This window comes from Phacochoerus africanus, chromosome 1, assembly GCF_016906955.1.
Source record: "Phacochoerus africanus isolate WHEZ1 chromosome 1, ROS_Pafr_v1, whole genome shotgun sequence".
Taxonomy (NCBI): domain Eukaryota; kingdom Metazoa; phylum Chordata; class Mammalia; order Artiodactyla; family Suidae; genus Phacochoerus; species Phacochoerus africanus.
This window is the reverse complement of record NC_062544.1, coordinates 115,190,196-115,204,766: the sequence shown is the minus strand read 5'-3', so window position 1 is coordinate 115,204,766 and position 14,571 is coordinate 115,190,196. Positions and strand designations below refer to the sequence as shown.

General features: G+C 54.6%; 1 protein-coding gene across 1 annotated transcript; it reads right to left on the bottom strand.

Annotated features, from left to right (window-relative positions):
* Positions 1-437: 437 nt before the first annotated feature.
* ITIH1 (inter-alpha-trypsin inhibitor heavy chain 1) lies at positions 438-13,762 on the bottom strand. Its single transcript, XM_047776611.1, has 20 exons — positions 13,600-13,762; positions 13,109-13,213; positions 12,594-12,756; positions 11,945-12,058; positions 9,959-10,084; positions 9,758-9,874; positions 9,206-9,374; positions 8,992-9,117; positions 7,729-7,910; positions 7,288-7,473; positions 5,808-5,944; positions 5,067-5,221; positions 4,972-4,986; positions 4,549-4,569; positions 4,008-4,088; positions 3,785-3,898; positions 2,556-2,757; positions 1,555-1,727; positions 857-968; positions 438-700 (listed from the first exon to the last, which is right to left on the bottom strand). Exons 3-20 carry the CDS (start codon positions 12,738-12,740, stop codon positions 571-573), a joined length of 2,307 nt encoding a protein of 768 aa, XP_047632567.1. The 5' UTR covers positions 12,741-12,756; positions 13,109-13,213; positions 13,600-13,762; the 3' UTR covers positions 438-570.
* Between the last annotated feature and the right edge of the window lie 809 nt (positions 13,763-14,571).

Below are 14,571 nucleotides of genomic sequence, written 5' to 3'. Positions count from 1 at the left end.
GATGCCAGATAGCATGGGTTCAAGTCCCAGCTCTGCCACTTAAAAGATGCATATTACACAAATTACCTAACTTCAGCTGTAAATGGTCATGATAAAAAAAAATATCTCCTAGGGCCGTTGGGAGCGTACATTCAGTTAATTCAGCTAAGGCACTTAGAACCGTATCTAGGTCGCACTGGCCTTTGCTGGTCATTCCTCTATGGGCTGCCAGGGTGTCCTTTGGTCTCTGGACCTGTAGGGGGAGCTGTGTGCATGGGACACTCAGGGCATGAGGCCAGGCAGTTGCAGAGAACAGGGTGGGATGGGGGCAGAGTTGGCCTAGGCTCCCTCCCTGCCTCCAAGTCTACTAACTCCTGAGCACTTTTGAGGGTCAGGGTTCCCCCCCCTGCCATCCTCCTTCCCCCAAAGCAGCCAGCCTGGGCTGAACATAGCCTCTCTTTAATGAAGTCACAAGTGCTTTGACGTAGGGGACCAGCTTGGACAGGGAGGTGTCGCTTGAGCAGCAGGTCAGGATGCTCTCCTCCTTCTCTGTCATGGCCCCATGGAAGGACAGGAGCGCTGGCTGGAGGCTCAGAAGATGTCGGGGATGATATAGTCAGTGTGAACGCCATCAATCAGCCCATCTCCATTATTGTGGATGAACCAGCAGGTCACCTCGGCCCCGTGCCGGGGATCCTTGCTGTAGTCTTTTTGCAAGCCCCTGAGGAGAGACAAACCAGTTGGGGTCACCTTTTGTACCCAGCAGGAGTACACCTCCCCAGGAAGCCCACCCCACCCATGTCACTCCCAGAGGAAAGCCTGAACCAACGATGGGGAATGCCAAGGGCAAAGATGCTGGGGGGAGCAGCCCACCCACCTGGTGACTGTCAGCCGGCGGTTCTTCACCACCATTGTGGCGTCTGTCTTTGTGGGGTCAGAGCCTGGGTGGAGGTCAGACACTTTATAATCAAAGGGGTGGAAGAATTGTCCTGGAAAGGCACATGGGAGGCAGCGGTTACCACTGGGGACCTGCTCCTGCCTTGTACCCAGCAGGTGTTCCCTGGAGGCTGAGAGAGTTGTTTGAACAGTTTTTAGGGTTTTTTTTTTTAAAGGGCTTGGCTGTCTCTGATAAATTTTGGCATCAAAAGCCACCTTTAGTTTACCTGCTATGAGAAGCAGATATATTGCTAGGTGGTTATAATTCCTGTCTTTTTGCACCAATTCCGAAGGCCTCTGGCTGAGGAGAAAGGGTTGAGGGGTTGGGGGTCACAGAAAGCAGGGTCTGCAGGAAGGCCACAAGGAGAGACAGTGTGGCCAGTAACCATCAGTCCCAGGAGGTCCCTGGGAGTCCACCGGACCTTTCTGTTCGCCAATCAGACCTCTCCCCACTGGCTCCCAGGCTCACTGAAGCGTTAGTTTCACTTTGGTTTGACTGCAGCCTTTTCGAGGGACAAGCCCTCTTTGGAGCTCTGAGCCTTAGGGGCTGCATTGGAGGCGGGCCTGTCCTGGTGCAAAACCAGTGTGTCCAGCAGCTTCAGCTCCACCCCATGTCTCTGCCCACCAAGCCAGCCATACCCAGCAGTCCATGTGTCCGTGCTGACATCCGGTGACTATCCAGCACGTAAAAGCCCAGGAAGTCCTGGTGGATAGCACTCCCCTTCCACACACGGTGCAGGACCACCTCAAAGGTGCCCCCATCCTCCACGGACACCACCAGGTTCCTCTTCCTGTTGATGGTCACCACCACCCTGTGGGGCCGGATGCCATGAGGGCAGGTGCAGTTGCACTGCACCCTCCGCATTCAGCTGCCCTTGTCCTTGGGACCCAGCTCTCTTCCCAGATGCTGAGATGTAACCTGCTCCACACCCCTTTCCACGTGCAGCTCTTGTGTACAAGACCCTTACAATGTGCTAGGCCCTGTGCTAAACCCTCTGTGCACACTGCATCATTCAGTTTCCACTCTGATCCTGTGAGGGCTGAGGCTCAGAGAGGTTAATTCACTTGTTCAAGGTCATAGAGCTGATAAGCTGTAGAGCCAGGACTTGGACTCCAGCTTGTCTGGGGCTGTGTCCTTTGACTCCCACTCCTCATCTGGGTCCTCCATACTGGCCTTTTCCCACCTCTTCCTATAGCCTTGCTGGCCAGCATTGGGCTCTGGTGCTCAGCAGAGTTTGCTGAATGAATGCATGAATTAGTGGAGGAAGGAACAAACACAAAACAAGGCATATAAGACAAGTGCTGAAAGAGAAGCCTAGAGATCGCTGGAATTCAGCAGAGGAAGAGATGGCTAGGATGGCTTCAGAGAAGAGGTGGCCCTTGCACTGAGCCTGGGAGGATAAGTTGGCTTGGTTTGGAGGAGACCAGGTGGCCAGCATGGAAGCGCAGGTAGCTGGGCCAGGAGCACCTGTCCAGGAAGCAAAGGAAATGGTCCACAGGGCCTGGCCTGTCTGCACAGCTCACACGGAGGCCACACGGACATCAGTCACTCACACATCTCAGGCAGCAGCCTTGGTGCCTTGGTCCTCACCGCATCCACCCCCACCTCCCCTCCCAGGCCCCAACCCCAGCCAGGTTACTCGTCCTGCCGCAGTGAAGCCTGGTCCCTCCAGGAGAACACAGGCCCACCAGAGCCAGGGTTCAGCGTAATGTTCTGTGGAGTCACTTCCAGCTGAAAGCCTGTTGCGGGGTTTGCGATCCCCAGCCGCCCGAAGTAGGTGCCCTCATGCTTTCCCGGGCTCCTGGCCTTGTTGCCGATGAGCTGCCCATTCACTGAGAAGCCTGCAGTGGGGTGAGGGGCCATCCAGGTCAGGGAGGCCGGCTCTCACCAGAGCTTCGCCAGCTGGTCCCTGCCCCTGCCCAGCCTCCTTCTTGGGAGATGCCTCACTCTCTCCCCGTGCCCTCCCTCTTTGGTCTCAGAAGGTCTCACCACCCACGGGGGCATTCAGCAGGGCCTCCCTCCCCTCCCGCCACACTAACTCTCATACTTAGCCCTCGGTTCTGGGCCCTGCAGGAGGTCTTGCCTCCCTGAGTTCAGGCCTTGGGCCCACCACTCCTCTGTTGCCCCAGGCCCTGACATGGGGGCAGGTCACAGGAGGTGCTGCAGGTGAGTTTGTGGGGCTTCTCCCACACAGGCCCACCTCTGACCTGAGCAGCCCAAATGCCCTTCCTCTGTCTTCACTATCCCAACACAGCATGTCTCTTGCTCTGAAATTGTCAGGCTAAGAATTTGTTCATCTGTTTATCTCCCTCCCCCAAACTCCATGACAACTGGAATTTTGTCTTGGTTCACTGTGCCCTCAGCCCTTAGGAAGTATTCTTGTAAACATTAGGAGAAGGCCTGACTGGACCTGGGGGCGGGAGGAGGGAGTGGCCGAGACATGGAGAAATCATGGTTCCCACCACAAGAGCCCTGCTGGGGAGGTGGATCCCAGGGCCCCCACAGCCATGAGGAGGGCAAGGCCAGGGCCAGGACTGTTGCATAATTTGCAGGACTTGGTACAAAATTAAAACAAGGGGCCCCTCATTTAGAAAATGTTAAGAATTTCAAGACACAACAACAGAGCATTAAACCAAGCATGGGATCTTTCCAAGCATGCGTACAGGTCACAGGCCCATGAAATAGGATGTATAGGGCCCAGGCAGGTGGCTAGGGCAGTGAAGGAGACAGGTTGAGCCCAGCCAGGTGGCCGGTACATGGGTGTGGGGCATGGAAGCCACAGCCACTGTCCTGTTCGTGGCTGAATGTCCAGGGCGGTGGAGCCCAGCCCCTACCCTGTCCGGAAGAAGGCATGGTGTAAACTTGTACCTGTGTCAGGATCCTGCACCAGGCTCAGAACCACACCAGGCTCCTCGTTGATATTGAAACACAGGGTTTCCTCTTTCTGGGGCACGCGGATGATGAAGTGGGGGTCAGTGTCCACTGGGGGCACCACATGGAGTCCATTAGACTGTGCATCAGGCAGATGGGGCCACCCGGGGCAAGGGTTCAACCAGGCAGGGGTGTCCCTCAGAGCTTCCCAAGGACTCACCGCCAGTCACTCGGTCTGGCAGCTTCTGGATGCTGGAGCTGGGGTGTGTCGGAGAAGGCTGTGAGGCGGATAGCACGAACTCTGACCGGCAAGAGTGAATGGAATTGACAAGGGAGGCAGCCAGGCCTTCCCTAGAGCTGCTAGCTCCTTTTCCAAAGTCCCTCCCACCTGGGTGGACTGGCCAGAGGCCTCAGGGGCAGGAGTAGATACAGAGCATTGATGCCTCTCAGAATGTGGGAATGGAAGTTTGGCCCAGCACAGGGGCCTGGCCCCATCTCAGTCTCCTTCCATGGGAACCTATGGGGCTGGTGGCATAAGGATGGGGAGGCCAGGCCCAGGTCACGGGGGAGCATTCTGAGGATTCCCAGTGAGAGGCAGTGAGGAACACTGGAGCAGAGGAAGAAAGCCTTGGGCTGTCATTTCCTCATCAGGCAGATGGATGATGATGGGGCTTTGCTCAGGACTGAATGCACAGCCTGAGGCATGGCCATGTGTGGAGTAGAGAGTAGAGACGTGCGTCATCAGGGTGGCTGACACTTACTCCTTCTGGGTCCCAGCATCTCTGTAGAGGACAATGACAGATGGCAGTGTCACCTTCCCACCCCACATGAAAAGCATGCACCTTATTCCCCAAGTGAGCCCGGGCCCAGAGGCCAATCAGGCCTGGGCCAGACCTCCTGCTGGGGGTCCCAGCCCTCCTTGCAGATGGATGCCCACACATCGGGCCCTGATCGGGGCGGGAAATGGGGAGTTCAGGCTGTGCGCTGGCTTCCCAGGCACACAGGAGGCAGCAACTAGTTGGTGGCAAAGTGGGGAAGGACATGTCAGGGAAGGAAGAATTGATGTAGGGGCAGAACAGAGGAGATGTAGGGGTGGGAAGCTGCCCGCTTGGCAGCTGGAGCACATGCCACTTGCCCAGCTACCTGGAGCCCCTCAGGAAAATCAACATGATTTAAAAACTCACCCAAGGGCTGAGAATCTGGAAAGGAGAGAAAGGAAAGAGAATTAAAACCCAGCAAGCATTCGGCCCTCAGAAGCCTCCCTTCTGCCAGCCCATACCCTCCAGAGGCTTGTCAATGACCGGCTCCAGCCCGTCCTTGTCTGCCATGCCCCTGATGGTCATGGAGGTCAGCGGGGTCACGAACTGATAGTCCAGTGACATCTGCAGGGCCTTGGCCGAAACACTGGCCTTCTCCGCCCCCTCCAGCTTCATCCTGAGAGACAGATACCAGCCCTAAGCCCACAGCTTGGACAACAGTGGACTTGCACTCCGTCCTTCTTTCCTTCCTTTGTTCACTCATTCAACAAACACATCCTCAGCCCCTGCAGTGCGCCCATTCAGGGGCTATCTTCAAGGACCTCGCGATTTAAAGGCCTCCCCCAGAGAAAACCTGGAGATTGGGCAGGACTGGGGGATGTGCCTCAGAAATACACGGAGCTTTAACAGCGTTGAGATTGTGGCTAGTGGCCGAAGCTCTCTGAGCCTCTGCTTGGCATGTTGTGAGAATTAAATGAGTGTATCTGGACATAACAGCCCTACAGCAAAGGGCAACCTCCCACACAGCAGCTCAGTGGGGACAAAGAGCGAGCTATGCCCCCAGGGGGCCCTGTCCGCACTATTGACTGCCTGGTTGATATTAACTCAGCCAGCAAAGTTGGAGAACAGTAAATCTGACCTCCTTGCAACCTCAAAGGCCTAGAACCGCCATTTCTCAGTCCAAAGGCTCGGGGGTGGGGGGGAGGGGGAGGTGCGTTGAGGCGGTCGCCCCCCCAAGCCATTTGCAGCCACTGGGCTCATACCTCTTGGCCAGCAGCTCCTGGATGGTGAGGTAGGCCCACAGGCGTTCGACATAGTTCTCCAGCATGTGGCCCCTCTCTTGGAGCAGTTTCTTCATCTCTTCCTCATCCACCAGACAGGTTGTCTTGAATCCTTGGTCCTCCAGAGGGAGGCAGGAGGGAAAGAGGTTATACGCCATGAAGGGCTCTGAGGGACCACATGGTTGTCTGGTCTCTGCAGCTCTGTTCTTGGCATCCCTCCCGCCCTTGCCTTTCCTGAGCCTGCTCTTCTTCATCCTCTTAGGTTCTTCCACAAAAGCTGTTAAGCACCCTCTGTGAGCCCAGCTGGCCTAGGCCCTGTGGACCCCAAGGATGGAGGATCAGGCCCTGCCCTCATGAAATTACTCTCTCTGGGGGATGCAGGAAAGCACCTGGCAATCCACTATGTAACTGTTTCCACCACGCCCCACTCCTCCAAACACTGGCCAGGTCCCCTAGCACCGCTCACTTGCCACAGCACACAAGTATGCCTTTTCTTCTCAGCTACAGTAGTGCGGTGCCACTTCCCAAGGGCCTCCCATGCACCAGGATTACTGGGATTATTTCATTCACTTCATGCAGTTCTCCAGTGCAGCATTACTTCCATGGTATAGGAAGGCCTAGAGATCTGGACCCAATGGATCAGTGTCACCCAGCTGATCAGGGTAGAGCCAGGGTCCAGCTCAGCTTTCCTCACTCAAAACCTCAGTTCTGGAGTTCCTGTCGTGGCACAGTGGAAACGAATCCAGCTAGGAACCATGAGGTTGCAGGTTCAGTCCCTGGCCTCGCTCAGTGGGTTGAGGATCCGGTGTTGCTGTGAGCTGTGGTGTAGGTCGCAGACTCGGCTCAGATCCGGCATTGCTGTGGCTGTTGTGTAGGCCGGTGGCTACAGCTCCAACTAGACCCCTAGCCTGGGAACCTCCATATGCCACGGGTGTGGCCCTAGAAAAGACAAAAAAAAAGCAAAAACAAAAACCTGAATTCTAAACCCTCAACCACACTGCAGGGCTAGAGTCCATATACCATAGGGTGGATCCAGGTCTCACACACCCATAATCCCTCGGTGTGCACGCACACGCGCACACACACACACACACACACACACACACACACACACACACATGCCTGGCACCATGGTACCAAGCTCCCTGCCTCATGGGTACTCAGGAAATAGTTGTCAGTTGAGAAGGAAGAGGCTGGCCTCTCGCTCCCATGTTTTGGGAGGAATGATGTAAGGAATAACACGTGGTCCAGTTTGGGCCAAGGGGCCTTAAATGATCAAGGCCACTTTGGCCCCCCCGCCTGCCCCTCAGGATGCCTATATTTGAGGAATGTTCAGCAGCCCTGGGGTGTGGGCAGCATGGTGGGCTGAGGGCACTACTCTGGGGATAATCTCCTCAGGGACACAAGGGTGGAAGGCAGTGTGGATTTGGAGCCTTTCGGAGCTACCCAGCCCTCTATTTACCCCAGAGGCCTGCACGTCCGCTTTGAAGCTGCTCAGTTTGTTGTCAGCGATCCGCCCCGCTACTGTGATCTCTGAGCCTTCGTAGTACTGTTTGTGGCGATGCTGGGTAAGAGCCAGGACGGCATCCGCGGGGTACTGCAACTCCACATCCTTCAGGAGGGGGTTGGCGACCTGGTCGTAGAAGCCCTGCAGGGGTAAGGGGTGCAGCCTCAGAGCTGGTGGGTTACCAGCATCCAGCAGGAAACCCACTCACAAAGTAAGGTGTCGGGATCCCCACTTATTAGGGGTTACAGGCTCAGAGGTTAAGGAGCTGCCTCGAGGTTACACAGCTAATTAGAACCCCATACCAGGGCTTTATCTGCTTTTCTTGGCTGATGGGTGCATGGCTGCCAAGACCATATTCCCCATGGCAGGCCACTGGGGGGCAGAGAAGAGGGAGACCTGCAGCTGCTGAGCAGCATCATGGTCCTCGTAGATTCTCTGGGCACGTCCGTTGTTCTCCAGGGCCATAACCTCCAGGAAATTCCAATCCACATCATGGCCGAAGCCCAAGTTGTAGAGTGGGAACCTGCCCCTGATGGCATCTCGGACGTTCTTGAGAATTTGGGAACGATCCGTCACCCCTGCAGGCACACACCCAGGCAGGGACAAGATACTGGCTCAGAGTCATGGGGGACACGAGGGGGCTTTGGGGCACACTCCCTAGGGGACAAGCCTCCCAGCTCAAAGTCCGCATTGGCACCTGAGGCAATGGCTCTGGCTGGCTCACCTGGGTGACTGCAGAGGTGCTCACGGAGTTTCTCTCAGATTTTGCCCATCTATATGGATCCAACATGAGCAGATCTGATTTTGCTTCTAAACCCTTCCAAGGCTCCTCGCCATGGCCTGTGAAGTCCTGCTAACCTTTCCACCCTGTTTCACTTACTCTGCATATGCCTGCAGTTCCTGGGCAGGCCCTGCTGGTGCACAAACTTTTTTTTTTTTTTTTTTTTAATGCTCACACCCATGGCATATGGAAATTCCTGGGCCAAGGACTGAATCCAAGCCATAGCTGTGACCTACACCACAGCTGCGGCAATGCCAGATTCTCTAACCCACCATGCCAGGCCAGAGAGCCAACACATACTTGCAGGGACCTGGGTTGCTGTAGTCAGATTCTTAACCCACTGTGTCACAGCAGAAACTCCATGCACAAGTTGTTTTTTTGCTCAAGCTGCCACTTCTGCCAAGGATCCCTTCCTGCTTCCTGTTTCCTCCTTCCAGATAGAGCTCAGAGGTCACCTCTTCCAGTAGGCCTTCTGGGACCCGTCTGAACCAGGCGCCCCTTGTTTGTGGTCCTTCAGCCTACTGACACCCTGTTCTTTCAAGGCCCTCAACAGAGAATCTGCTCCTATATCTGCCTCCTGAAGTGGACCCTGGGCTCCTTAAGCGTAGAGACTTAGGAGTCCTGCCTATTTTCCTGGGCCCTATGCAGCCTTGTGTCATACAGAAACCTCCCTGGTTTCCCAACTTGGGACAGAAGAACGCCTTGAAGCTTCTGCAGACTTTATGGTATGAACTCTGCTTTCTGACCAGTCTTTGGCTTTGCCCTGAGCCTTTCTGCCCCCTGACAACATCCTCAGTGGTTGAATTTCCAAGTTCAGCTTGAATGCCTTTGATAATGAAGAGATCACCACCTCCCAAGGTAGCCCTTCGGGCGCTTACCCTCCGTGGGCTCGCCATCTGTCAACATGATGAGAATTGAGGCACGGTTGCTGAATTCTGGGAGGCTGCCCTGAGCTTTGTTCAAGATCTCAATTCCTCGGAGCAAACCTCCATTCAGGTTTGTCGCTGCACAGGAGAGAAAGGAGATCAGTGTATGTCCTCAATTTGAGGGGACAGAGGCAACATCGAGGTGGCCACAGACCCCTGCCCTTACAGCCAGCCAGGGAGAATTGCCGCACATAACTCCGAGCTGCATCCAGGTTGGCGGTGGATGCCTGCACCAATGAGCCCCTCCAGGACTGCACTGCAGACCCAAACAGGACCAGGTCGAAGTAGTCCCCTGGCTTCAAATCACTCAGGATTTTTAAAAGCGCCTCTTTGGTCTGTAAGGACAGGACAGTCAGCGGAGGGGCAGGGCCCCAGGATAGTGCTTTTTGTCACCTCCAGATACGCACTGCAGAGATCCATAGAGGGGAGAGGTACACAGTGGACAAGCAAGGATGAGGGACTGGACAGGACAGCCAGGTGGTGCCAGGAGAGGAGGACCCCGTGGGCACTGTCACTACTCCCATTTTTGCCTATGGTTGCCCGGTGAGGAAGTGGCTGATTCCAGAGCCTCTGACCAATGGGATTTCCTATTAAATTATCCAGCCTCTGGCCAAGAGGAGAAGTCCCAAACCCAGACTCTAGAGGCAAAACCAGTGTGGGGCGAATAATGGGGATCAAGAAATTTCTGCTGGGCTAACTCTTTAGCGCTGCCATTCACCTGCTTCACTTTCTGGCCTTCCATGGAGGAACTAATGTCAATCACAAAAACCACGTTCTTATTCAGTTTTGTCAGGTTTTGGGGGGCAAAGAAGTGGGCAAAGTAGTTGTTGGCGACCTGAAACACAAAGGAACAGGTAAGGCCTCTCTCACAAGCACCCCTGCGCACCCCTGCATCTTGGGCCAGAAGCCTCAGGCTCACCAGGAGGTCACAGAGCTTCTCCCGATTGACATCGTAGGTCACCTTGAAGTCCCCGTTCAGCAGAGTCGTAGAGCATGTGGGGCAGGATTGTTGCTGGCCCACCGTGGGGCGGAAAAGCACATGACCCTGGAACCATCGAGGGTGAGGAACATTACTGGTCTGCAGTGACATTTGTGGGGGGCGTGCCCACAGCATGGGGAAATTCCCAAGCCAGAAATTGAACCCGTGCTACAGCAGAGCAACTTCAGATCCTTTAGCCACTAAAACCACCAGGGAACTCCTACAGGTTTACAGCAACAAGGTCTTAAGATGCATGCGTGAGTGTGCCTGTGGTACCTCGGTACAGGAATGAGTCTGGTGGGCCCCTTGCCCTGCTGCTGAGAGTACACACCTGTGGCTGGTAGGAGGGAAGACCTGTTTCTTTGCTCATATGCTTCTGAATCATTGGGATTTTCTACAGTAAGTATCACCACTTTGGGTATACAGTAAAAACAAAGTAATAGCAGCATGAGAGTAAGAAGGACATTGGTCAACTGAGGCTGTCCGGTGAAAAAAGGAAATCTACAGCAATGTGCAGGAAACTGGAATTTACCTGGATAGACAAAGAGCAGAGGGCTGGAAGGAAGGGCCCAGAGTGGGAACTGCGGTCTGGTTGGATTTGGTGCTGGTGCTCAGGGAAATGAGGGGTGGTTTGTACTGGATACATGTCTTTTTTATTTTTGGCTCCATCCATGGCATGTAAAAGTTCCTAGGCTAGGGATCCAAAGAGCCCATCCCATAGCAGCGACCCAAGTTGCTGCAGTGACAACGCTGGATTCTTAACCCACTGTGCCACAAGAAAATTCCCACACTTTCTTTAAATATATTTTTCTTTTTACTTTTTGTTTTTTTGTTATAAAAGTAAAACAGGGAGTTCCCTGGTGGATCCTCAGGTTAAGGCTCTAGCATTGCCACTGCTGTGGCTTGGGTCTCTGTTGTGGCAGGGGTTTGATCCCTGTCCTGGGAACTTCCACATGCCATGGGAATGACCAAAAAAATAAAATAAAATATGCTCATTAAAAAACTTTTAAAAAGGGAGTTCCCATCATGGCTCAGTGGTAATGAACCCAACTATCCATGAGGATGTTGGTTTGATCCCTGGCCTCACTCAGTGGGTTAAAGATCTGGTGTTGCCATGAGCTGTGGTGTAGGTTGCAGGTGCGGCTTGGATCTGACATTGCTGTGACTCTGGTGTAGGCCTGTGGCTACAGGTCTGATTAGACCCCTAGGTGGGGAACCTCCATATGCCATGGGTGTGGCCCTAAAAAGCAAATCAAATCAAATAAATTATTAGGAAGACACCAATCTGCTTGGTCTCCTATTGAATGCAAGCATGTTTGCTAACACTCTGAGGTATCATATTTTTTTCAAAGGGACCCCTCCAAAACTGGAAGAAATATTTCTTCTGAGTGAATTGTTATGGAATCACTACCAAGGTAGGAGGGGAATAAATGGTTTGCTTCTGGCTGTAGTGGAAGGCAAGTTAGGAAGCAGAGCACTAGCTGGGTATTATCCACTCAGATGCCATACTCCTCGAGGACCCAGGGCAGGTATGAGCAGGGGGCTTCTGGGATTCCTGAAGATGGGTGGAAAGAGCCACATGGCAAGTGACTGGGTGTAGGCCAGAGACCTTTCCAAGCTTGGAATCCTGACTGTAACAACACGTGAGGTTTGCGTGTGTGCCCTATATTTCCTTGAATGCGTTCCCATAGGTGTGGGAGAGGCCAAGAGGAAACTGAGGCTTAAGCAAGTCAGCAACTCACCCCAGACCGGGCAGCCAGTTGGATACTTTCCCAGCCTCAGCACAGGCTTTTGCCATGTGGCTTTGAGAATCTGAGCGCCAAGGTCCCCTATCTCTCACCTCTAGGGCAGCCTGCAGCCCCTGCCTGGTTGGGCCAAGCTGAGAAGTCTTTGAGGGCCCACCACCACCCCAGCCATCCCACACACCTTTTTCCCTGAGAAGGACTTCTTGATGAGTTGGGCTGCTGCTTCCTTGGAAAGGAAGGAGGCCTGGGCATCCAACTTGCTGATCCCCTGGGGCTCAAAGATGTCCACGTCGATCTGTGGCATTGAAGCAATTCCTGTGCCAAGGCGCCCATTTGGAAGCCATCATCAAGTCTCAGCCGAGAGCCAGCGTGAATCCTGGTCACCTCTTATGTGTAGTGCCCACCCAACCCTCCGCAAAGGGCCTGGCTCCAAAAATACTGGCCAAATGAACGGGTGCATGTCTGCACCCGTCCATTTGGCCACCACCAAAGTGCCATGACAATCCTAGTGCCTCAGGCTGCCCAGGACTTTCTGGCTTACAAACTCCCTGACATTCAATATCTCGTATGATCCTTACGGCAGTCCCCAGACACGCAAAACCCCCATTAAACAGATGAGCAAGCCAAGGCTCCGAGAGGAGGAGGTTGGAAAGTTCAGGGAACTCCCTACCCATGAGGAGCCATCAGAGCCCACCCTGAGGAGCAGTGCCCTCTCCGTGTGCTCAGGCCTGGGACAGCATAGGCATAAGGTGGGCGCCAGGCCACAGTAAGGGAGCGGCAGGAGCCCGGCTCCAGAGACCTTTCCCCGCATGTGGTCGCCTGTGATCTACCTCAAAATGCTGCACCAGCTGCTTGGGTTTGACCTTGATGACAATGTCATACTGCCTAAGCTTGCGCCTCAGCACCTCCTCGTAGGTTAACTGGAATGTGGCCTTGCTCCGAGGACCAATGGTGACGTGGATGGCAAATTGCTCCATTGTTCTCCCTGAGGCCCTGGACATACCACCGGGGCAACAATAAACAGACAAGTGGTAAGTGACAGGAGGGTCCTTGTCACCTAAAGCATGGCCCTCAAAATCAAACTCTTATTTAAGTGCTGCTCTCAGATTGCCTTGACCCTCGCTCTTGTCTTAGCTGGCTGATCAGGATTATGTGGCCAGGGCCCCATTTCTCCAGAGGCTCGTGTGGGAGACGGGCAGGTCAATACCAGCCTTGTCCAGGGGGGCTGTGCCAGCAGTGGCTTTGGGGAGTTTGCTCCCTTCCCCCAGCCTGGAGTTGCAGCGCTCAGATCCAACCTGGCAGGGAGGGCATACCAGGGACCAGACCTGCAGGGTCCAGAACTCACCTGACGAGGCCAGAATTCTCTCCTGAAATGGCTGCTTTCCGGTACTGCTTCCATGCAGTCACTTTGTCCTTTATGTCCCCCACAAATGTGTTTTCATCTGCTGTGCTACAGGGAGGAAGAAGCCCTCAGGGAGGTGCCCCTCCCCAGCCATGCAGACCCTTCCTATTAGAGGTGACCCAGCCCAGGTCCTGAAGAGCCCCTGTCTAGGCGAGTGCATCCCCCGACAGGGAGGTGGGCATCCATGGCCACAGGGCCCCACAAGAAGCCTTGGGTGCCTGCTTTTGCTCCTCGGGCCCTAGGCTGAAGATATCCTGTCAGAGGCTCTAGTTTGCTCTCCAAGATGGGAGCCCAGAGCAGACCTAAAGGGCTTTTTGGTGCCTCACAGTCTGGGGTGGTCTGTGGCCCCTGGGGATGAGGGGACGGGCTGGGCTTTCTGACCACTCTGAGCTGTGGCTTCGGGCTGGGACTGGCAAAGCCATCAGAGCACATACATGGCAAAGTCGCTGATGAAGGCTGTCTTGGGGATTTCCACATCGAAGGCCACTTCCTTGGCTTTGTTGGCATTGTTGACCACTTGGCTGGTGACGACGTAGTGGGCGAAGCGAGAGGTGACCTTGCAGTTGACTTTCAAACTCCGAATGACCACACCATTGACGGCCTAAAGTGAGACGTGAGAGAGGTGGCCTGGGATGGAGCCTCTGAGCCATGAGAGGCCTCAGCACCCATCTCAGACACAGGGGCCACTCTCTATGCCTGAGACCATGCTGTGGGGCATGAGGTGGAGGCAGGGAAGCCTCCATCTGCAGGAGACAGGCGTCTGTCGTCTATCTTCCCAGGGCACGCCCTGAAGCACAGGGAGAACAGGCTGGAATAAGGGCCCCACCACAGACCCTTTTGCCAAGACTCTCACTCACTGTGTCCATAGCCTGTTGCTTCTGTAAAGCAAAACTGGGAGGGGCAAGTATGAGTGCAAACGCTCAGGGGAACAGGTCCTACCTGTTAAGGGATGGGAGCAGGACGTGGCCTGTGTCCTCTACCCCTCGACCTCACCTTCCCCATGCTGCTGGGAGGTCACCTCTCTATTCAGAGGAGGTAGAGGCGTGTGAGTTTAGCCCCGGTCCCTGAGGCCCCATCTGGGCTCAGCTGCCTGTTTCTGGCCCAGGGATTTACCCACATACCTTGTTGCCTTTGGTACTGTCTGTGGGTGAACCTTGAGTGGGCATGGCCTGCAGGGCGAGGTGGGACACCAGGCACAGGCAGAGCAGCCCCTGCAGCCCCATGGTGCCGTCCATGGACTCAAGCCTCTTGCTGCCTTATCACTTCACTCAGACCATTAATCAATAAAATGCTGGACAAACATGGATTAAACATTAGACAAGGCAAAGGCAAATATTACATTTGGGGGATCAAAATTTGACAGTAATAGCTTTCTCCTTGGGGGGATTCCCAACAGTGTAAACTCC